This window comes from Pteropus medius, unplaced genomic scaffold (genome assembly GCF_902729225.1).
Source record: "Pteropus medius unplaced genomic scaffold, Ma_sr-lr_union100, whole genome shotgun sequence".
Lineage (NCBI taxonomy): Eukaryota > Metazoa > Chordata > Mammalia > Chiroptera > Pteropodidae > Pteropus > Pteropus medius.
In genome coordinates this window covers 3,781,854-3,806,907 of record NW_024349797.1, presented here as the reverse complement: position 1 = coordinate 3,806,907, position 25,054 = coordinate 3,781,854, and the positions used below count along the sequence as shown (strand labels likewise).

Genomic DNA, 25,054 nt, shown 5'->3' with positions numbered 1-25,054 from the left:
ATGTCCTGAGGATATAAGGATGGCGAAGCAAAGGTATGTGCCTATAACAAGCATCTCATTGAAACTAGCAGCAAAATGTGTGGGTTCATGGCTGAATAACCACAGATTTTAGAATGATAACTTGCAATCGTAAGTAAAGATTCACGGAGTAAGGCAATGTTATGCTGGTTACTTGCCCAGCTCAGGACTACATGAATAAACAGGATCTTTTTCCACCCAAAGCAAATGAATAATGAATATGACACAGGACAGCACAAGATGCAGTGGTAGGCACAACTCTTAACAATCCAGGGTGCCAGGAATTTTTTCCAGAAGGTGTGTATGCTTCTGTAATAGAAATGTAATTTGAGAAAGGGGCCACCGCACTTCCCTTGTCTCTTTACAACAAAGTAGTAATTGTTAACAACTGAAGAATCATCACTCCTCTCTTGGGACTTTGCCAGCTCAGCAAGAGACAATATCAATTTTCAGATGTTATCATTCTCAGTAGTCCATTTCTTAATCTATTTCAGAAATAGAGTTCCCTGGTTTTCTTTAAGGCAAATGAACCACCTTTGGGTGGGTTCTTGGAAGTACCCCCCTACTTCTCCCCAAACTGAAAGCCAGATTGTTTCCTCCCCCACTTCCAACCAGGTTGTTCAGCTATACTTGAGTTTTGTTTCTGAATGCAGAAACAGTTACTAAATGAAAGAGGCCTCAGGACAGGAAAGCATGAAATTTCAATGGCTGGCAGCCAGGCAATTTTGCCATTTAGAGAGATCTACATCCTTCTTGTGTGGCTGCAGCCAGGTTGAGGCTAGTGAAACACACACTGTTAAAACATTGCTAGTGTGATACAACCTATAATGAAGGAAATACTATGGCCAGTTGCTTAGAACTGGGCGATACAAACCTAACTGATTCAGATTTTTTCCTGATTTCTTGTATTGCAAATTAAAGGTATTCCTCCCATGGATGTTTGTGCTAAGAATATACATGTTGGGTATGGTATGGCAAAGTCAACGTGGCCATAGGAGATGAGAACGAGGCTTGGCAGGAAGAAGTTGATTTTCTCACAGGACCCAGAGAGGGGGCACTGCATGGCACTCAGGGTAAACAGCTCTGGAAGCCTTTGGGCTATAGGCCTCTAGTCGCCTGGTACCTGGCCCTGAGTGATTTAGGGCAAGGGAACTTTGGCTTGCCAGCGCCAGTTAGATAAGGAGGTGGTTGGGGACATAAACTTGGGATTGGTTGGTCTGCATATGAAAGGCATGCTCCAGGGCCAGATGTTACTGTCTTTAGGAATTAGCTAGCCCTGGGGAGGGCAGTCTCTGCCTGGGTCTGTAAGGCCCCCAAACGCCAAAGCATAAATACAGAAAATATAACTGGCCCTGTGATGAACAGATGCCAAACAGACAATATAGGATCTAAGAAGATACAAAACAATATATGTATTTAAATATGACATTTGCCAGGCGCAGCTTCTTAGGGGTCTTAGACAGGCTTTAGTCCCCAATATCCTTCAGCGCTGCTCCCTCTCTTCTTTGTAAGGACAACTAATGTTTTCTCAGTCTTATATAACGTGCTATACAAATACACTTCGAAATCCTCTAATCTAACCTGACTGTCTCCCTAAACCCATATATAAAGAGGTTTAGGACTTGTTACAGCTGGTGATGACATTCACTTGTAACTGTGGTTGAAAGAACCTCTGCATTTACCATGCATTTAGCACAGGAAGAAAGCATGCACCCAGGTGATGGGCTGCGGACTCTGGGGTTTTGCCTCCTTTCTTTGTAAAGTACCTAATTCCCTTGCTCAAGTGGAGGCAGCCCACTGCCATCTGCCAGGCTGGTGGGCCTGCCTCTGGGGCCTCCCAGCAGTTACGCTGCATGGCAGGAGGCTGGACTTCTGAGGCCCTCTGACCCACTCTGTCTGCCGAGTACAGTAGTTGGCATGTGGTCTTGCCCCCCTCAGCTAATTACAAAGTCCAGCATCACTCATCCCTAGCTTATGTACAGCTCAGGCTCGGTGGGGCTGTGTTTGTGACACAGATTTAAGTGTTGAGGGATGGGCTCTTTACCAAGGCTTCTTTACTGACGGTCCCATTTTTCTATGTAGTGTTCTGGGTGGATTGTAAGGGATACTAATGAAATAGGTTCAAGGAAAGTGATATTACAATTGTGGCAGGTCCAAGTCTCATAGTTCTGGAAACGGATGGACATTAGTACTTCTTGGCAGGCCACTGGTTTGGTTTGGAGCTTGATGTCACTTTCATTCTTCTGGCTGCCAGTCTCCTGAAGGAAATATTGACCTCCTCGCTTTAGTTTTCTATATTTTATTAGTTGTTCATCATTGAATAGGCTGCTCAGTATCAGAATTAAAGGGCCGCTGGCGAAGTATTATCGATAGAACTCTGGTTGTTTTCAGTTTGTCTGGTACATTTTGGTAGATGACCAAGCCATGGATTTCGTGTTCCCTTCTCTCTTCTCATTCCTTTTTGGAAAGAGTTTAGATGGGCTGGGTAAAGATATTTGAAGCTCTCCGATCCAATGTAAATGAGTCCTGTGGTGGGTAAATAATTTTCCTCCCTCCTTTGCTCTCCTGGGGTATTTTGATGAATAATGCTTCTCAAAGAAGTTTATAAATATTCCCCTAGAGGTAAGAAGAGTATTAAACTCATAGCAGGTGTGCCATTAATGCTTTAGTGTGTAGGGTAGAGCAAAGAGGAAAGGAGTCATCAAAACTATGTGGTGTCATAGAATTTTCTGGAAGTTTTGAAGGCCACAGCTGGGAACAAAATATTGAGGACAGTGCTGATGAAATGTGGATACAGGCTCACAAGATCAAGTCAGGCCAGTCTTTCGGTGCAGAAGGCTTTTTTTTTTTTTTGGATGGGTGGTAGTATGGAGTTTATTGTCTGTTTTGCTGCTAATTATGGCATATGTTTATCTTAAATAATTCAGAAAAAAAGCATAATTAATCAACTTCAACAAAAATTAAAAAGAAAAAAATTATTCCCTTTCTGTTTTCCATTACCTGAAAGTCCAGTTCACAAACTACCCAACACCAGTCTAAAAGCCTTCTTTATTAATATTCATTCTCTTTAGAGATTATTGCAATTTGGCCTTTAAATATTGTGCTTTCCAGTTTATTCCGTTACACTTTACCTGTGATAACTCAATTACGGCTTTAGTGTCTTTCTTTGATGGGCCTTGATGTCCTCATATTAAACAAAAGCCTCTATAATAGTAAGGAAATTTATTACTGCCACAGCGCCACCTACTGGTAGGCCATTGCAGAAGCAAGATAGCTATAGTTAAACTTTGACCCACAGTTTTGGAGTCCTGAGCTTTGGTTTTATAAAATCCCAATTTCCTTGTCATTTTGAAAAACTACCACTTCTCCTGACAGCTACTGAGTCTTGCTGTGCCATAAAGTCAGCAAGTTATAATATAAAATACGGTCTTATTCCTACTGTTACCTTAAATTGGCCCTGACTTCACCGACTTTGGTTTTCTCTGTCCTATACCTGTAGCAAAGGCTCCAGATTGTGTGGGCAAGAGTTTGGATCTGGCGAAAATAACTTGGGGAGCTTCCAAAGATCCTGAAAAATGTAAAAAAAAAAAATCCCTACTTAACACTTTATTTGATTTTGGTTGAAAGGACAAGAGGTCAAATCTGAAACTAGGTTTTAGGGGCATCATCATTCTCCCAGATGCTGCCACTCCATTTCCTGCCAAGCACCAAATCTCTTTTGCTTTCTAACAGCTAAGAGTGGGTAACCAACCCATATTCTTATCCCTCTGGCTCTGGGAAGAGAAGAACTTTTGGGGAACAATAAAGGGTATAAGACTAAGGCAAGCCTCTCAAGAGCCGTATTTATTTTTATTTTTAATCTATTATACTCCAGAGATTCACACAGGATATCCAACAATTATAGAACACATGGTGAAAAAAAAAATAAGAGTCTGATGGTGAAAATAGGTCATTCCACTGAGAGCTGCCAGGCAAATAATTTCACTTGGAAGTTAAAGTGATTTCTAGATCCTTCGAGCTTTAAGCTCCACTGGGTTTACTGTACATTAAAATGAGCTCCTTTCTCTTGTTGCCTCACTGAGAGACAATGAGGTGGGCAAGCAGAGTCACACTAAGTGCTGCTGCCACATCCCCATGCTAAGAGCACAAAGCTAAAGTGCATTTTACCAGGGCCTGAAATAATGAATATTTAACAAGGACATTGCTTCTCATTTCTGGCAAATGAAACCCAGCACTGTTTTTCAAAAGGTGGTACAATCTCTTCCACCAGCTATAGAACACTAAGAGTTAAAAAAAAAAGGGGGAGGTAGGATGGGTGGAGTGGGTCAAGATTGGGCTCCAGGACAGGACAGGCTTAAGCAGAAACTAAGGGGCAGCGATGAGGGCAGCTGGTATGGCTTCAGACCCTTACAATAATGGTAGTTTACACTATCAAATCAGCATGAGAGAAATGTCAGTTATCTAATCTGTTGCTCACTGCTATTTTAGTTCACCATCACCACTTCAGAACTTAAGAAGAATGTCATGGTTATAAAGAAGGAAGGCCAATGGCTTTGGTTTTGAGCCAAAAGCCCTCACTCCAGCTTCCTTCTCAAATTTCAAAATTTGCTGACTCTACACCTTCCCTTCCATAGCAAATTCAGAATATATGGCCTGAGGTAAGGAAGTCAAGGAAAAGTACTATTCATGGAGCATTCCAGGCACTTTGCTAGGGGTTCGCATTCACTAGCTCATTTAATGTTCATAATAAAAACAATGCCATTACGCCACCATCAGTGCAAAAGGACTCTGAGTTTTTTTTTTTCAGTAATGCTCTGAGATCAACCACTATCTCATTCAGACTGCCTGAGAACAAAGTCCCACCGCTTTATGGCCTGGTTGGCCAGACTTGGGGAAGGGCTGAGGGACCAGGAAACAGACTTTTGCTATATTCATGGACTCATTAATATCATGTTTAACCTACTGAGATAAGTGGACTGGACAGGGGCTAAATACCTCTCAAAGTCAGTTTAGCGATTCCTGATTAGGCACAGACTTCCCTCTGAGAGGGATGTGTAGACTTTTTGACTTATGGGGGTTGCCCTCCCTTCTTGTGGGTTTAAAGAAAAATGTTTCTAATAACAACCTAACTTTTTCTTTCTGTAAACACCCTTCTAAACCCCTAGAATAACTCTTTTAAGTCTATGTACAATACAGAAAAACACATGATTTAGAGTTAAAACACTGAAGTGCCAGGTAGTTATTTACTAGCTGTATAAATAACTCTAACAGGGTTAATTACTACTGTTATACTGCTAAGGTAGAATGTTTATTGGAAAATATGGCAAATGCCTGAACCTATTATATCAAGTACATCAGTGTTTCTTTAAGCATCAGGAACACCAGGAAAGTCATAGAATAGAAACAAATTCAAGGGACTTTAGAGGCCAAGAGTCTTTTGATGACAAAAGCAGTAAATAGCAGGCTACCTAAATGAGGTAAAAAGAATAATGCACTTATCTTAAGTAGAAGCAGGGGGAAAAGGGTAGATATTAGACAAGGGAGAAGTACAACTTCTCTGCTCTGTGGTTTTATGCTGACGCCAAATTCCATAGGACCGCTACAAAATCTGAGTAACTTCAGCAGTAAGTCATTATTAATTCATGACCGAGATGCTGAAAAGTATGACCCACCTGGGCACTCAAACTTCTAACTTCCACAGTCAGAGTTCACGAAAAGAGTTCAATTCAGTACTTAAATTCATCAATTAGACATGCGAATGAAATGGGCCAGTTTCCTGGACCCCTTAGGCTTCGTAAACCTCTCCAGCTTTAGCAGATTTGAAGAGCTGAAGGGGCTCTAACAGCTGTAGCTAACGGAAATACTTCCAACTAGACCATGATTCTTGTATCCACCCACTTCTCAGTCCCTGACAGTTCCAGGTACAAATTTTATTTCCTTAAAAATAATTACCCTGTTCTAGTAATTCTTTTTGTGGGGGGAAGAGGCAAGTAGATATCCATCAAATATTTCTTGAATTCAGGTTCTAAGATTTTAAGTGCAGAACAAAATCTTTATACGTTCATCATATTATTACCTGACCTGGGTGTAGTTATAGAAACTTTCTCTATATATGATTTCATTTAATCTTCATAGTAAGCTTATGAGATACATGGAATTATCCCTGTGAAACAGTTAAAGAAACCAGGCTTCTCGGAAATCTTGTAATCACTTTAAGGTGTTATGTCAACCCCCAGCCTGCCGCCCTTCCCCTCGCCCCGCACACTCTCCTCGATGGCCCCCTCCTGCTCCAGGACTGAGCTCCCTACACAGCTGAGAAACTGGCCCCGCTACCTGCCTTTCTCATGCCACTCCCTGCTCATGCCTAGCGTCCAGCCACACTCACTCACCTCTGAACACAATGCTCCCTCCTCCCAGAATTCCTTCCACTCCATGTCTCCCCTCTCTCCTGGCTGACTTGTTCATATTCAAACCTCGGCTTTACATGTTTCTTTCTCCAGGAAGCCCTCCCAATCCCTAAAGAGCCTGGGCCAGGTTGCTCAGGTTCAAATACGATTTACTAGCTGTGAGATTTTAGACACATTTCATAATCTGTCTGTGACTCTATTTCTTTTGCTGTAAAATGGGGAACACAGTTCTTATATTACATGCCTAGTTCGAACACATGAGTTATTACATGCAAAACATTTAGAACCAGAACTGTGCCTGAAGCATAGCAAACGCCCAGCCAATGTTGTCTATTGTTATTCCATGTGTCCCCAGTATCTGATATTTACCCATCTTGGGGCTTCCTCCTTGTTGACATTCCTCTCATCTTGAGTCTGTAAGTTTCCTGACAGCAGGGACTGTCTAGTTCACCCTGTATGCACCTCAGTGCCCAGCATGTTACTTTTGCCATAGTAGGTGATAGATAACAAATATTTGTTCAATTGAATCCAAGTGATTTTCTTTCAATGTCCTGAATACTATCCCTGGGCTAATGTTGCCCAACTGCTATGTAGGTTCCTATACTGAAAGGCTTTGGGCCTCAGTAACTACCCGGCAATAGGTCACGATATTAGCATGACCGGATTCAGATCAAAGACCAGAGTTCGAGCTCTGCATCCATGTCTAATCTCCCACAGGCCCCTCGACTTTCTGAGCCTAAGTTTCCTCATGTGGATAGGGACAAAAAGATCCCACCCACAGGGCTGCTGTGAAGATTAGTGCGAGATACCACATGTAGAAATACTATATCAACAGTGAAACACCAGTCACATCCTGGTATTTTCTACTAAATGCTGCAAAAATCTGATGGGATTCTACCAGACTGAGAATTTCACCTATCCAAAACTATCCAGAAAACCATTCGAACCTAAGCCGTCAATACAGTTTACAAAAGAATGTAATAAAAATGCCCATTTGCCACTGCATCGAAAGCCTGGATGCTTCATTCTTAGAACTGGTGCTCTCTTTAGAGGAAAAAAAGAGGATGTGCCAAGCCCAGCAACCCCCTGCTGTCCCGCCCCCCGGAAAGCTGCTGTGCCCACTCACCTGAGGGGCTGGTGATGGGCACAAATGCTGCAGAGGTGAGGCTGCTCTGGAGTCCGTTCAGCTGCCCTTCTGTGGAGGACCCTCTGAAAGACAAGCAGGTTGGTGAGACGTGCGGGAGAAAGGCGAGGTCCAGTACAGGTCCTTTAATGGCTGTGCTTCTTGCTCTTGGTGTTTCCTCTCGTGTGGCTCATTTCCTTGTTTATTTCAAGACTTTGTTCACATATAATCTTATCAGAGAGGACTTCTATGACTAAACTATATTCTCCTGAGATAGTACACATTTAAAAATGTATTGTCCATCTCTCTCCACTGGAATGTAGATTCAAGAAAGCACAGGTCACTCCAGGGCTTAGAACAGTGCCTGACACTAATAAAGACTCAATAAACATTTGTTTCTTGAATGAATAAATTGAGCTCCTGGTACTGACTTGGATAAAATATAAGACGTTAAAAAACAAACGAGTTTCATGTAGAGCAGTGGTTCTCAACTGGGGGAGGGAAGAGGGACAAATTTTGCCTCCTCACCCTCGACCCCACCCCTCCACAAAGGGCATTTGGCAATGGTGAGACATTTGTGGCTGTCACAACTGTGGGGTCTACCGGCACCTAGTGGGTAGAGGCCAGGAATGGTACCAAACATCTACAGTGCACTGGATAGTACCCCCAAACAAAGAATTATCTAGCCTGAGATGTCAATGTGCTGAGGTTGAGAAACCATTAAATAGAGGCACCTCTCCTCATGCCAACTTTGACAAGAGATAGGACAGAGTGTATTGAATTCTTTGGGTACAGATTCCCCAGCCATGTCTTAGAAATTCTATGACTAGGTTGACGCGCTATAGACTATGCCAGTCTCCCTATTACAGGCTCTTATACCTCTGTAATTCTTTCATTGCATTTATCAAAATTATAACTATGAAATTGTGTAACTGGTCACATAACATCTGTCATCCATGCTAAAATGAAAGCTCCATAAAGAGAGATTTTATCAGTTTTATTCACTGTTGTATCCGCAGCCCCTAATACTGCACACATTAGGTATTTAATGAAGAGTTTTTGAAATCACCAGAACCACTGCCCGCATACATACACTTACTTGTTGGGTCCATCTACCTTGATTTTAGTTGACGTGAAAAACGTTGAGCTGGGAGATTAAAGTTTTTATATGCTCAGTGCTTTATTTGCTGAGCGGCATCCAATCCAACCTTAGCATCCCTCTCCCAGCACTGCCTTTCTATTTATTCATTCCTTTATGCAAAAAATATTCCCAAGGGGCACATTCCCTGTGCTTGGACTAGTGAGGCAGATGTTAAACAAATATACAAGGTATAAACTGTGTGATAAATGCTAAGGAGAAGAAGTACAGGTGTTATAACAGAATGAAACAGGAGAACCTGACTTAGGCGGTGAGGAGAGTGGTCAAGGATGGTCTTTCTGAGGAAAGACCAGCAGAGTCACTAAGTTATGAGGAACAGGCATCAGCCAAGAGTAGAGGACAAGAAGAGCTTTTCACAGAGAAGAAATAGCACATATAGTGACCCTGAGGCAGAAAGGGGTTTAGAATGTCCTAGGACCTTTAAAGACCAGCAAGGTGAGGGGCAGTCAAACGATGTTTGACAAACTTGTTAATCGCAGTTTTCCAGGCCCTTCAGTTGGAGATTCTGATTCAGTGGGTCTGGAATAGGGTCTGAGAACTAATAAGGCTTTTTGGAGCTCCCCAGGTGCCCAGGTGATTCATATCGCCAGAGAAGTCAGGGAAACAGTGGCTAGTGGGTAAAGAGGAAGGTGGCACAAGGCTGAGGTACCCATCCAGGTGGTCCCTACACTGCTGATGGAGACGTGCCCCTTGGGAACACACCGCAGCAGTGATGCAAGGATCACACTGTCTTATACTCTCCCTTCCACCTCCACCTCCGCCAAGCTGTGATTTGGTGCCTACCTGCTCCTTTCCACTTTCATTCTGAGGATGCCTTAGAGACGGGGAGGAGGGAAAGGAGCACAGGGCTTCTCCCTTTTCCTACAAGCCTTACCCTTGGTTACCTACATCTGGAACGCTTATGTAATTTATTTCGACTCCTTATGGACCCCCAAAACCACCCAAAGCGTCTGTAAGCTGATATTTACTCTTCCAAGTCCAAGTTAAAGAGGAAAAGTTCTGGAGAGCCTAGGATGGGTTCTTTCTTTTATAGAAGTTAAAATCTTAGCGCCACTTGACTGTGTGAGGAGCTGCTGAATCAAGAAAAGCCAAGGGGCTGATCTGAGTTTCAAAGGGGAAGGCCTGAGTGTTAGTAGTAAAAAGGAAAGCAGGCAGACAAAAATTCGGGGTCAGTAGGAGAAACAAAGGTCTTGAACAAGGTGCTACGTGAGGGGGTTACATCTAGTGAGTTCTGGGTCCCCAAACTCTCTAACCTTCTCCCTCTCCTCTCTGGAACTCCCACCCCTACCCTTCACACTCATGGGCTTCCTCCTGTTTCTTACTCAAGATCTCCTGACTCTATGTCCCCTCTGTACCCAGTTCCACTCACTGCTCTACCCTCCTCCCTCTATCGACTCCATCACAGGCCTTGGGAGCCACCACTGACTCAGACTTTGAGCAACATTTCTAATGATTTCTATTTCTAGCATAGGGTCCCCATTTTCCAGGAGGTGGAGAAATGTGTCCATAGCATCCAAGGGGAAACTCTGAGTGAATTTTTCCATGAAAACATTGGTACACAAAACAGTTTGGGTCTATGTTATTACTATTCTAGGCACATTATGGGTAAATATGCTTTTGTTGTGATAACATCATTTCCTTAGGAAAATAATTCCAGCTTCTGGTAACCCACTCCTAAATGAGAACTTTTGAAATATAGCTTGTCTAGAGCCTGTATGTTAATCCACACTTGCTGATCTGCTCCTGCAATCATTCTTTGCTGCTTTCCTGGGAATACCTGTGTTTCAGGAAACATATAAAAAGGTATGTATGTTTTCCGTTGATTGTCTCTAAGTCAGTTACTATGCTTGAACATTGGGATAAAAGGACCTACCTCATAGGGCTGTTGAGAATTAAATAAGATGGTAGATGAAAAGCACATCTTAGCACAGTGTCTGGTATTACATTAAGGGCTAAATAAACATGGTTATTAGTATTGTTATTTTTACTTAGGAATATTGACGATCTTTGCATTCACTGTAAGTTTATCTACACATGGAAATATTAAATCAGATGACTCATTGACCCTAACTCAGTATGGAATATTAAGGCTAAATTGTAAAATAATGACCACAAGACATTCAGAACCCGAAGTTAACAGTAATTTGCTATTAAAGTCAAAAGGTAATTAACTGGCAGCATACGAAGGAGATATTTCAGTCAAAATTACTTTTAAAATCCCTTAGGAAGAAAGGTCTCATTTGAGATTGATCAACTATCTCAAAAAATCTAACACAAATTTTTTTTTTTTTGCCAGCATCAGAATCACTGTTTCTTCAATTGTGTACCAAATGAAGCGGTTAGCTTGTAGCAAGGGGCCATGTGGTGTAAAAAGTGCCTCTGAGCAAGAGGATACAACACATAACACAGGGGGCTGCTCTTCTTATAGGAGAGGCTCATGGGAAATGAGACTGACTGGAAGAATAACACATCTATCTTATCCTGACTGGAATATCAAATGGAATCAGCCACTTTACTGAAACTGTACTTTCTCTCTCTCTCTCTGAATAGCTGAATGTAAAAGTTAAATGTGTGTTTGGTGCATTCCATTACTTGCTGTTTTCTGATCATACTACATACAGAATATGAAGAAGTAGCCGAAGACAAACTCAGAAACACTGATTATAAAGTTATAAAGACATCAAGTTCTGGGACGGGAAGGGTTCCATTAACTTTGTATTGTACAGAAGTTAGAGTTCAGACCCTATCTGTGAGTGTGAGATGTGACTATCCGGTCTCGTTAGTATTCCTTAATCGCTCTTCTTGGAAATAGTACAAGTTCCAAGCGATGGAAAAATGTTGGATGTAGTCAAAGATTGAGAGTTAGAGGCTCAGTATAATTTCAGCTGTGTTCATTGGCTTAGTTCATCCACAGAGAAGGGTCTGAACTGTCTGTCTGTAATCGTCAAAAGCTGCGGAAGGGCAGGCTTCCTGATTAACTGAGCCACTTAGAAATTGAGGTAAGAAATGTAGTGTGCACAGTAGCACCAGGGAATTAGGAGAATTCCACTAGCACTGACGCGCCCCTTTCGACTCACGGCAAGTTACCTTTCCTTAGGACATGTTCAGAGCTAGTACCCAAAGAGTTTCCTTAAATATTAAATGTACACTTCCTAACCCAGAATTCAATTCACTTGCTCCAATCCTATCTACTCCTCTTGCCCTTTCCACTTTCCTGAAGTCCAAAAAAGGGCCTGACATAGGCGCTATTCTTACTGAGGAAGCGGGAACCGCTCGTCTAGGCCTTTCGAAGAAGTTGTTCAATAACGTATTACAAACGGATAATCTCTCTATAAGCTGAAATATTGCTTGCATTTATCATCTCAAAAGATTTCTTCTAGTGCAATTCTCTACTTAGGGAATACAAGCTGATCGAATGGCTGGCGAGGAATCCCACCAGCATCAAGGCCGCGCCCTGCAGCCGGCCTGTTAACATATCACCAGTCCATACGGGTTATAACGAGCAAAATCCCCCTTACTCATTTTGCTGATAAGGTTTCTGATGTGCTTTTTCGTGGACCTTTAGCTCCTTTATTTGTAGTTTTCTCTTTTCTTTTTTTCCTCCCATTATTTTGATCAGTGGAAACTTTTCTGAAAGTGATATTCTTTCTTTGAGATCTGTTTTGTACATTACTTCACAGGGTTGACTGTGGTTTGGTGCTATATTGTTTCTCTTTGGGTTTTTTCAAAGCTTTCCACATCTCTAACACAGAGGTCCTAGTTTTCTATTTCAATAGTTTAGTAAAAGTTTATCTTGGATTCATGCCACTGCATCAGGGATGACCTTTCTGTAGAAGGAAGGACCCACAAAAGGAAAATACTCAAGGTTTTACAGGAAGAGTAGAGCTAGAAGTGCTGGCCTTGCCAGGGTTGTGGCAAACAGACGTGGTGGCGTTTGTGAAGGTCCTGAAAAGAAACACTCCCATACTAGATTGTTATAAAATACTGGTGACAAACTCTTCCAATTCCCAAAGGAGAGAAGAAAGCCCGAGATACAGTTAGGTTAAAGAACTGAATTCCAAAAAAAAAGAACATGGACTTTTCTAAGCAAACATTTACTCACAGATGAAATATTTACCTTTCCTTACAACACACCTACGTGCACACAGGTGTATGTGAGCTCTTCCTTTTATCTATCAGTCCAGGAATTGTATATGCATTTCACAAACAGAACCAAATTTGCTTACCCTTAGCAAATCACGATCAGAACATTATTAATTTGGATCTGGTTCAAGAAACATTTAGTGAAGTCAGTTTTTGTGGAGTCATGCTGCATAGGACTCCATTTTATAAATACACATCATCTAATCTACTGTATTTGTCATTACATTCCTTTGTATTCCTAATATTATGTATGTGGCTGTGCCTCTTTTTATATTTATTAACCTTTCCAGAGGTGGTCCTCTGTACTGTGTGTTGTCAATTTCATTCATTCCTTGACCAAGTATTTAATGAACACCTACCATGTGCTAGACACTGCAGGAGGCACTACTACGTGCTGGGCTGTTCTAGGTGATTTCTGTATTTTTTATATTATTTTGATTAATTTACTATTGTTCCTTTTATAGCTTTTCAAGTTAAATAACTCAATTATTTCAAATTCTTCTTGGCTTTTTAATAAACATTTAAAATTATAAATCTACTTTTGAGTGCAGTTTTGGCTATCCCACAAATTTATGTAGTACTTTCATAGCCATTTGGTTTTCAATGTTTCATAATTTTCATTATGATTACCTTTTTAAAACATGAGTATTATGTACTCTATTTTTAAAAATTTCCAAACACATGAGCCTTTTAAAAAACCTCTTTGTATTATTCCTAATTTGTGTTTAGTGCTTGCTTTGGCAGCACATATACTAACTTAAGAGTGTTTTTGTAGTTAAAGAGTGTGAACTATTTGATACTGATTTTTTGAAATGTGTGGAGCCTTCATTTGTGACACAGCATGAGTTGAATTTTTGTAAATGTTCCACGTATACTTGAAAAGACTATATATTCTCCCTTTTGGGCGTGGGTGTCTATACATAGCTATTAATGTTTTTCAGATTGTGAATTGTGACTCATAAGGGCATTATAAAATTTGGAGGACATAATTAGCATTTTAAATAGAACAGGGAATAGTATTCTGTGAAACTTTTATTTCACATACATATAGATGTTTTTAATGGGTCATATATAAATTTTTTTAAAAAATTATAAGTGGTGGTCAAAAAAAGATTAAAAGGCACCTATTAAAAGCAAACTAAACTGTTAATTCTGCATTTCGAATATTCAAAATCCTCAGAAACTTTTGTTTGAGTTAATTATATTGATAGTATATTTCAATAAATCACCCACTATGATTGCTGCTTTGCCAATTTGTCCCTATAATTTTGTCAGTGTTTGGTTTGTATATGGAAGTGCTTTTCTTTATCTCTATTAATTATTTTTGTTTAATTCTATTTTATCCATTGCTGTACTAGTTTTCTTTTGAACTATTATTGCATGGTTTACCTTTTTCCAATCTTTTGCCGTTTTGTGGTATTCTACTTTAGGTATGTCTCTTTTAAGCAGCCTATAACTGAACATTTAAAAATTGCAATTTGATAATCTATTTTTTAATAGAAGAGTATCATGTTAACATTTGTGATTACTTGCGTATCTAGATTTTTATCTTAGTTTTTTGTTTTCCATTTACCATCCTTTTCCTTTGCTTCTTTTTTCTCTTCCTGCCTTCCACTGGATTCATAAAGTCTCTGCATTCCCTCCCCGCCACACCCCTGTTGGTTTGAAAGCTACAGACTATATATCGATTATTTAGCTCTTTTTTTCCTAAGAAAGCGTGAAGCCATTCAGTATTTTTGTTTTGCCCTTAAACTTGACACAGACCTGTAATACCTTCATTATTCACTGAAGACTCTTGTCCCCGAATCTTGTCTTTGTTGTCTTAAACGTGTTTTATCTTTTTAAAGAAGACCAACAAATATTTTAGAGTCAGTAATATTTATTGACATTTTATAAAAATTTTTGTGCTTCATGTTATCCAGCACTACTTCGGTGTTCATTTTTATCCTACACAGTCTTTGCTAGTTCTTCCAGTGAAGGTCATAGTAGTATACTCTTAGACTTCAAATATCTCAAATAATTATTATTTTGCCTTCTTTCTTGAATGACAGTTTAGCTATGTATAAAATTCCAGAGTGGAAGTTACTTTACTTCAGAAATAGAAGCTTTTAGCTCGTTTTCTGCCACCTATTATTGCTGGAGAGAAGAATGCTGGTATTCAGTTTCCTTGTAGTTAAAACGAATTCTCTCAGGTAGTATGTAAGACTTCCTTTTGTGCTTAATGTTTTGCAGTTTCACTATGATGTGTCTAGAGGTGCAATTATTTTGGTATTTGGAATGAATTTCTTAGCTGAGGACTCATGTCTTTAATTCCAGAAAATTCTCAGTTATTATTTTTTAAAGTATTGCTTTGTCTACCTATCCCTTAGGTCTCTCTACTGATACTCCTATCAAAGTCACATGTCATGTTCTACAAGGCACTCCTATTAGACAGATACATAATCCAACATGTCTGACTATCCAAAAATATTAACTTCATCTGCAAGGAATTCATGTTCTAGTCGTTGATTTTGTTGGCAACCTTTCTTAGTATTAGATTCATGTGTTTCGGAATTTTGATTTGCAAGCTCATTTTGAATAGGAATCATTCTCCCACTTGTCTCTCTAATTGCTCACTCCCTGTCTTAAGATTTTATAGTTGCCTCCACTCAGTTCCCCTGACCCCAGTCCAGAACCAGACTTTACAGTGCGATTTTAGTGCTCTGCCTCAGTGATATTTAGAAATCCAAGTAAGCACTGAGACATGAACAGCTGCGAGGGTATGTCATTATCTTTCTGACTCTGTAGGCCCCTAATCTCATATAAAGAGGGCCCATGCCAGTTTTATCAGTCTCCCATCAGAAGAGCCCACTGCATTATTTAGCTTAGGATTTTTCGACCTTGGATACCGCTGACATTTTGAACTAGCTAATTCTCTGTTGAGGGGAACTGTCCTGTTCTTTGCAGGATGGTTAGCAGCATCCCTAGACTACTCATTAGAAGGCAACAGCAATGCCTTCCCCAGCTGCCCAGCTATGACAACCCAAAATGACTCCAGACATTGTCAACATCATCCCCAGTTGAAAAATCACTATTTTATTTTCAATTAATGAGCCTGGCTTTAGTCTTTCCTCTTGGTTAAGGTACCTTCAGGCCCCAATATGCTGAACTCCAGGCTGCCACTGTCTGCTTCCAAAGCAGAGTTGAGAAAGCTTCTTGCTGCAGCTTCATTCACTGATTCTCATTTATGTTTGTATATTTTGGGGCCAAGGAGACATTTCCCTTGTTTTGAAGCTTAGCTATGTCCTTTCGGTTTTCTTCTTCAAGCTTTTTATCTATCGCTGCTATGTTTGAAGCAGAGAGAGAATATTAAGTGTGAACTCATGGAGCCAATTTGACTGGAAGTTAGTAGGTCCAAATCTCATCTTTTGTTTTGTTTGAAACTAAGCCTTCGCCTTCAATAGTCATTAGAGTTATTAGTGTTCAGGAAATCAGAATGTGTTTGCATTTCCATAGCCTTGCTAACTAGAGCCAAATCACACTTACGAATATCATCTTACTAACAACAAAAATGTGATTTCTTTTAATAGGGAACAATAGCAGCAGGAAAATTACAATGACACCAACCACCATGCATTGGACACTTAATATGTGTCAGGGAAATAAATTAACTCATTTAATCCTAAGAACAATTCTATGATGTAGGTAATCTTTTAAACATAATGAAACAGAAGCTTAGAGTTATCCCTAAATAACAATTAATTAAGTGAAGGAACCAGGATTCAAATCTAATTTGAAATCTTGGGCTGTTAGTGTTTGGACTCTACTGTCTGCTATCCATACTCCACATAGTATAAATGACTAATGATAATTGTTATTTAGTGATCCTCAATTCATACAGCTTGATGCAAAATACTACGTCACCACTAACACCTCCACCACCACTATTTCCTGAGAACTCATCATGAATATAAGCTACATCAGAGGCTAGGGACTGAACTTATCTCTCCTTTCTCAAAAACAAACCATGAAAACTGGAGTCATGTCTGTCATGTCCACAGCTATTATCACCAAAATCTAAAGCAATATGCGTAGCATAGTGGATATTCTCTCTCTCTTCCCCCCTCCCACATTCACTCTCCCTCTCCTTCTCCCTCTCCCTCTCCATCTCCATCCCTATCCCTATCCCTATCCCTAAGAGATTTATGAAAAGCAGAACACATAAAAAAAAAAATGTAGACAAGGAAGTAGATGGTAGAGTCAGCTAAAGTTGATGGGGCAGTTGGTAAAGGTGTATCAAGGTGGTAAGTTAAAACTTGATCTTGAATAAAAGGCAGGACTTAGATTCAAGAGGGCTAAGAGAATCCTGTGCGGAGGGGATGACATGAGCATGCAGGAACAGTGACGGAGCAGGCTGTGCGAGGGGGTAGTATGATAAGTGTATGGAAGGCTGGAGACAGCATAGAGGACATACTGCAGAAGGCTTTAATGTCAGAGTAAAGACTCTCAACTTTCAGGAACCTGGAAGTCTCCAAAGATTTCAGAAAAAAGGTTCACAGAAATATTTTAGAGATATTTAAAAATTGTTTCCTAGGCCTACTCATGTACTTTATTTCTTTAAAAACCAATTTGGAAAGTTTTAAAACTTCTACCTTGTCCAACTTGGTTTTTTATTTGAGAACCAATTCTGATAGTTTATATATTTTTAAATATTATCTTTTATGCAGTTTTTAAAATTTAGTAGCATACAATTGTGTACAGCGTTCTCATAATTTTTCAATCTCCCCGTACCTACTTTTAAAACCTCTATTTTTAATTCTCTTATTTTTCTGGCAGAGCTATGTTTATTTTCTCCTTCCTTGTCTCCCTACCCCAAACTAAATAGGGTTTTGAACTTAACTGATTTTATTGCTTGCTTTTCACTTTATATTGCTTTTCTTCTTGATTTCCTTTGATCTGTTTTCCTTAGCTTTATTTTGTTGACCCATTTTCTAATTTCAAGAAGTGAAAGCTTAGTTCAGGTATGACAAATATGTTGTGTGTATGTTCACCACTTACAGCATCTTCCCTGTCTGTGGAAGGCATTACTAATCTACCAAAGCACTCTTTCTTGCTGAGCTCACAAAAGTCTTTATAATTCTTTTCAACACAACATCCTAGGAAGTCAGCAGAAGCCAGGATATCAGTCGAAGCCAATCTGCCATTTATATCTTGGTTAGTTTCTTTTCGATCTTTCTATATTTTAATGACAAAAATAACTTAAGATTATAAATTTACCTTTTAGTATATCTTTAACTACACATTTCAAATATGTTTTGATATGTACATTTTTTCATTTTTAAAAATATTTCAGCTTTATTGAGGTATAACATATATAAAATTTTAAGAATATTTAAAGTGTACGTCATGGTGATTTGATATATATACATACATTGTGAAAGGCTTTCTCCTATTTAGTTATTTAACAAATCTACCACCTCATTTATTTATTTGAAAACATTTAAGTTCTACTCTCTTAGCAAATTTCAATGATACATTACAGTGTTATTAAACTATAGTCATCATATTTTACATTAGATCTTCAGACCTTATTCATTTTACAGCTGAAAGTTTGCACCCTTTTACCAACCTGTCCCTATTTCTCCCACCTCCCAGTCCTTGGCAACCACTTTTCAACTCCCTGTTTCTATAAATTACTTTTTCCAACTCCACATATAAGTGATATGCAGTATCTGTCTCTGTCTGGCTTATTTCACTTAACATACATAATGCCCTCAAGGCCCATCTACGTTGTTGCAAATAGCAGGATTTCCTTCTTTCTCACAGCTAAATAATATTCTACTCTATATCTATCTATCTCACGTCATCTTTATCCATTCATCTGTTGGTGGACATGTAGGTTTGTTCCATATCTTGGCTATTGTGAATAATGCTGTAATGAACACAGGAGTACAGATATCTCTTTGATATTCTGTTTTCATTTCCTTTAGATACATACCCAGAAGTGGGATTGCTGCACCATATGGTAGTTCTATTTATAATTTCTTGAGAAACTTCCATACTATTTTCCATCGTAGCTGCACCAATTTACATCCCTACCAAGGTTGCATAAGGATTGCCTTTCTCCAAATCCTGCCAACACTTATCTCATCTTTTTTTTTTTTTAACAGATATTCAAACAGATATGAGGTAATATCTCTTGTGGTTTTGATTTGCCTTTCCCTAATGATAAGTGATTGTTAAATACCTTACCATGTACTTGTTGGCCATTTGTATGTCTACTCAGTTCCTTTGCCATTTTTTTTTTGCTTTTGAGTTCTTTATATATTTTGGATACTGACACCGTATCAGATAAATGATTTGCAAATACTTTCTCCCATTTAGGAGGATACCTTTTCATTTTGTTGATGGTCTCCTTTGCTATGCAGAAACTTTTAAGTTTGATGTACTCCCATTATTTTTGCTTTTGCTGCCTTTGCTTTTGTTAAAAGCAAAAAAAACATTACCAAGACTGATGTCAAGGAGCTTATGTTTTCTTCTAGCTTCAATAGTGGTTGAGCCGACTTTTGTGTATAGTGTTACGAGAGGGGTCCAGTTTTCCCAACACCATTTATTGAAGAGACGATACCTTCTTCATTGTATATTCGTGGCTCCTTGGTCATAAATTAATTGACCATATTTATATGTGTGGGTTTATTTTGGGGCTCTCTGTTCTGTTCCGTTGACACATTTGTCTGTTTTTATGCCAATACCATACTATTTTGATTACTATAGCTTTGTAATATAGTCTGAAATCAGGATGCCTTTGTTGCTCTTCCTCAAGATTGCTTTGACTATTTGGGGTCTTTTATGGTTCCATACAAATTTTACCAGTTATCTTTTATTTCTGTAAAAACTGCCATTGGAAGTCTGATAGGGGCTGCATTAAATCTGCAGATTGCTTTGGGTAGTATGAACATTTTAACGATATTAATTCTTACAATCAATGAGCACAAAATATCTTTCCATTTATTTGCGTCTTCTTCAATTTTTTTCATCAGTGTCTTATAGTTTTCAGTGTATAGATCTTTTGCCTCCTTGTTTAAATTTATTCTTAGGTATTTTATTCTTTTTGATGCGACTATATATGGTATTATTTTCTTAACTTCTTTTTGATTGTTGTTAGTATATAAAATGTAACTGATTTTTGTACAGCAGGTTTGTATACTGAAACTTTATTAAATTCCTTTATTAATTGTAAAAGTTTTTTGGTGGTGTCTTTCGGGTTTTCAATATATAAATATCATGTCATCTGCAAATGGAAACAGTTTTACTTTTTCCTTTCTAATTTAGATGCCTTTTGTTTTTCATGTTTAACTGCCCTGGCTAGGACTCCCATTACTACGCTGAATAAAAGTGAGTGAGGGTGGGTATCCTTGTCATGTTCTAATATGTATAATTCTTATTTTCAATATAGTTTGCAATATAATTTTGATCAAATTAGTTAAAAGACTATTTTAAAATTCCTAAACTATTTGGACATTTTATCTAGATCATTATTTTAATATCTCATTTTATTGTAAAGTGGTCAGAGAATGAGGGCTGCATAATTTCTCCTTTTTGAAGATTTAATTGACGTGTTCTAGTTTTGAAAAATATTCCATGGTAGCTCTACAGGGTACAGCGCTGTATACCTATTAATTTGATCTCATTAATTATACTACTCAAAACCCTTTAGGCCCATGAACACGGGGGTGCAAAGATCTTTACAAATTAGTATTTTGGTTTTCTCTGGATAAATACCCAGAAGTATAACTGCTAAGTCAAAAGATAGTTCTATTTTTAATTTTTTAAGGAACCTCCAAACTGTTTCCACAGGGGCTGCACCATTTTGCAGTCCCACCAACAGTGTACGAGGGTTCCCTTTTCTCCACATCCTCGCCAATACTTGCTGTTTTTTGATTTATTGATGATAGCCATTCTGAGAGCTGTGAGGTGATATATCTCATTGTGGTTTTAATTTGCATTGCTCTGATGATTAGTGATCTTGAGCATTGTTTCGTATGTCTCTTGGCCATCTGTATTTCCTCTTTGGAGAAATATCTATTCAGGTCTACTGTCCAATTTTTAATTGGGGGGATCGTTTCATAAACTATATAAATGTCTAACTGTATACCTGAAACTAGTACAATAAAAATCTTTTAAAAAACCCTTTATGTCCTTATGTTTGGTCTATTTTGCCTATAATAATGACTATTACTTGTATTCTCTTTCTTGAATTATTTTTGGTTGAATCTGTTTTTTCTCACCATTTTTATCTTTGTATACTTTTTCCTCAGAATTTTAACAAAATTTTTGAAAGTTGTCCTTTATTTCACTAATTCAGTTTTCTACAGTGCTGAATCTCTATTTACTGTGTTTGACCCATTTTTTCACTTAGGGATTTCTAATTTCTCTGCAGTCCTCCTTGGCCTCAGACTGCTTGCTCTCTCTGTATGACAGCGTTTTCCAGCTTTACACACTGATGCGCTCACTCTTAAATCTTATTAATATACATTAGGGATTTTCTAAAATGTTGTTTTCTTTCTTGCTTAAACTTATTTTAGAGGTTGGCAGATCTTCTGAATCTTCTCTGTGAAGTTTTCTTTTAAGCTATACCATCTACTCCCAGGCCCCAAGATTTTAAAGTATTTGCTCATCTTCAGAGAGTAAAGTCTAAGTTTGCCATTAAAGGCTTATGATCATGGAGCAACTGACATGAATTCTGTCAAAGGTTATTGTAAATTCCTGCCCACATCTTTCAAAAAGGGATTTTCATAATCAGATAAGAAAGAAGGGAAGTGAAATGGAAAGTTATATTACCATTTAAACAACTTTTAACATCTGGTGGCTATGAATGAGAAGTAAGATTTTAATTTAAATTACACGTATATGAACCATCAAAGGAGGACCCATCATTCTGTGACTCTCATGTACCTCTAGACCATACATGCCTCAGTGGAAACTTTTGGTTAGGTGTGGTTACCAGTTCTCTGTTATCACTGTCCATGCCAAAAGCAAACCTTACGATCTCCTAAGGCCACCACTGAGGTCCAAATGCAGAGGGTTAGTAGAGGAAAGAGAGTCTAAGTGGCAGACTTCTGCCTGGCCCTCACCTCTTCCTACCCCCAGGCGCCACCCCTCAGAGTGATAGGGTATTACCTGTGTATTCCAGGTCTCCCACTGACTTCCTAGACTCTCATAGCAAGGAAGTATGTAGAAGCCCTCAGTGTTGCTCTTTAATCCTTCTGTGTCTAACAAATTTCTCCAACACCTCAGCATAATTCCTCTTCCTTTTGAGAAATTCACTGGCCAATTAAGTAGGAAAACTGGTGCTGGAAAGGGAAGGATGTGAGTTCTTAAGTGCTTACATTGCATTTTCCCCAAGGCAGTATTTAAGGATGATTAATCTGCCATTTGTTGTATAGAATGGATTTAAACAGATTGGTGGGGCCTACTGGGCCCAGTGGTCTACTGGGAAGAGTCTAGGGTTAGCCAGTCGGTGATGTGCGTGCCAGTTCTAGCTCTGCCACTGACCACCTGTGTATGTTGCTACACTCACAACCCCGCCCTATGCCTCTATTTCTTTATATTCCAGCACTAAAAGTCTATGATTACTGTGATAGTGTGATTTATAATGAGAAATACACATTTGGGTCTACAGCCATGCCACCCTGAACATGCTCGATCTCATCTGATCTCAGAAGCTAAGCAGGGTCGGGCCTGGTTAGTACTTGGATGGGAGACCACCTAGGAAGACCAGGTGCTGTAGTTTAAAAAAAAAAAAAAACAGAAAAGAAATATACATTTGGTTTTCTTCCTGTTTCTGGCTCATAGCTCCCCAAACCCTTGGAATTTCCTAAGTGTTGAGCGTAATGAAGGTGTCTTTTGTTACGTTACTGAAGTGGTTTGGGAAGCACTAAAAATGGCTGCTGGTTGCCAGGAGAAGCAACCATGTGATTAGAGGGTTGGCACTTTCAGTTGAATCAATCACCAATGACCAATGAGTTAATCAGTCATGCCTATGCTAGGAAGCCTCTATAAAAACCCAAGAGGATGAGGTTCGGAGAGCTTCTGGATTGGTGAACATGTGGAGATGTGCGGAGAGAGGCTCACCTGGAGAGGGCATGGAAGCTCTGTGCCCCTTGCCCTTCGCATCTCTTCCATCTGGCTGTTCCTGAGTTATACCCTTTTACAATAAACCAGTGATCTAGTCAGTGACATGTTTCTCTAATTCTAGTAAATTAATTGAGGGGTTGTGGAAACCTGATTTATAGCTCTAGGTCAGAAGTACAGGTAACAACCTGGACTTGGGAATGGCATTCTGAGTTGAAAGGGGTTTTTGAAACTTCCAATCTATAGCAGGTTGGTCAGAAGCACAGGTTAAAAACCTGGGCTTGTGGCTGGCATCTGAAGAGTGCATGTGTGTGTGTGTGTGTGTGTGAGATAGAGAATGTGTGTATACACACGTGCGCACGTGTGTACAGTCTTGTAGAACTGAACCTGTAACCTGTGGAATCTGATGCTATCTCCATGTGGATAGCGTCAGATTGAGTAGAATTCTTTGACACCCTGCTAGTGTCTATGAATTGCTTGTTGGCGTGGGGGGAAACCCTCCCTCCGCCGCCCCACGCTGGAATTGGGTCCAGGAACCCTTTTTAATTATATATCTTTGGAAATACGTAATTTAGAGAATCCTATATTTAAAGATGGATATACTATAGATTCAATCATATTTCTTGAAACTACACTTAATAAAATGCCGAAAGGCAGAGAGAAGATGGTTAACCTACGATGTGAAATCTTTTATGCTCACACTAAGAACCCACATTTGGACCTTTATAAATCCTGATCGCTTTGCCTCATTTTAATGAGTCATATGTTACAAAGATATAGCATATGTATTTTTTTAACCTGATCCTTATTTTTATGACATTAATCTCTGAGCATCTTTCATCACACTGCTGACATCACCAAACATTCAGGTCCAATTAATTGGTATTTGGTTTTACCATGCTGCTGAGCTCGACTGCTTTCCTCCCTTCTAATCCTTGGCAGCCTTTAACGAACACCACTGTCCTGGGTGCTGACACAGAACAGCAGTTACCTTCGATTTCCACTGAGGTCACCCTGGTGAAGAATATCCTAAAACCTGGGAAAGCAAAAGTTAATCCCAGCTTTTTACGGAAAAGCACTTTAGGTTAAGTCTAGTGTTTCTTACACAGTTTTCTTCCTTTAGAGAAGTCCTAAGGTACAACAGCTTTGACCCTGCCCTTCCAAATTCATCCCTAGTCTATGAGTTTTGCCCATGTCCCTGGCAAGTTTTAATCTCCTCAGTTTTCTTTCTCCATATTTCTTGGAGAGTGTAATTCTGGCTTTGAAAAAAAAAAAAAAAAAAAAAAAAAAGGCATTTACCAAAAAAAGGACAGTTCATATACATGTAGTTGTTCACAGACTTTTATCCTTCTTAGGTCAGCTGCCTGCCTGGAAGAAATATCACAAATAGTTTTGAAAGGAGGATCTGAAGTGGGTACTAAATTATGAAGTGTTGCAAACATTAAGAGAGGAAAATCAGAAAGGCTATTGGCACTGTGGAAAAGGTTAAAAAATCTAAATCATTCTCGTCACAGAATTGACAAATGAGATTTAGCTAAAGGAAATATAAGTATACGAATCTGAGAATTCTAACAAAGAACTCTCGGGCCAAAAAGGGATGATGGAAATGGTTGTAAAGCATCAGGATTAAAAAACAAATGTGCTCATAAAAAAGCTTTCAACGGAATAGACAAAAAACAAGTTATTTTGGTTAATTATTCTGTGGGGACAGTGGTTTTTGTTTTACAGATGGGAAACCGAAACCTTTAGAGGAAAAGTGACCTGAATATTATCATAAAGAAACAGGACTCCACTGTTCTGATTCTCAATTCCCTTTGCACCAAAATCCAAACGACATTCCATCTTTTATGTTCTATTGTTCTCTAAACTCAACCCTCTAGGATGTGGAAACTTTGATGCTCTTGGAAATGGCTTCTATATTTGTCTAATGCCAACTTCTGTGCTAGGAGAAGTTTGGAGTTCAACTCCGAAACACAGGGCTTGGCACAGTCAAAAGCTCATTACAACTTCTCATTAGTTGTGTCTCTTGGGGTGACTATGGCATTCCTGAGTGTGACTCAGTATCACCAGTCACAACTGAGGGTTCCTGAT

General features: G+C 39.2%; 1 protein-coding gene and 1 non-coding gene across 16 annotated transcripts in view; one reads left to right on the top strand and one right to left on the bottom strand.

Annotated features, from left to right (window-relative positions):
• TTLL5 (tubulin tyrosine ligase like 5) overlaps window positions 1-25,054 on the bottom strand; it is a 221,143-nt gene that overhangs the window by 25,505 nt on the left and 170,584 nt on the right. For 10 of the 15 annotated variants that reach the window (XM_039883837.1, XM_039883840.1, XM_039883847.1 and 7 more), the window contains 2 exons: window positions 7,552-7,634; window positions 3,464-3,586 (listed from right to left, as the gene is read on the bottom strand). In XM_039883837.1, the coding sequence (XP_039739771.1) occupies window positions 3,465-3,586; window positions 7,552-7,634 (205 nt within the window). In that variant the 3' untranslated portion in view covers window position 3,464. The remainder of the gene's footprint in view (window positions 1-3,463; window positions 3,587-7,551; window positions 7,635-25,054) is intronic. The other 5 variants (XM_039883846.1, XM_039883849.1, XM_039883851.1 and 2 more) reach the window with 2 other exon arrangements.
• On the top strand, window positions 22,504-22,622 carry LOC120619928 (5S ribosomal RNA). The gene has a single exon (XR_005657679.1). It is a non-coding gene; the product is annotated as a 5S ribosomal RNA (ribosomal RNA).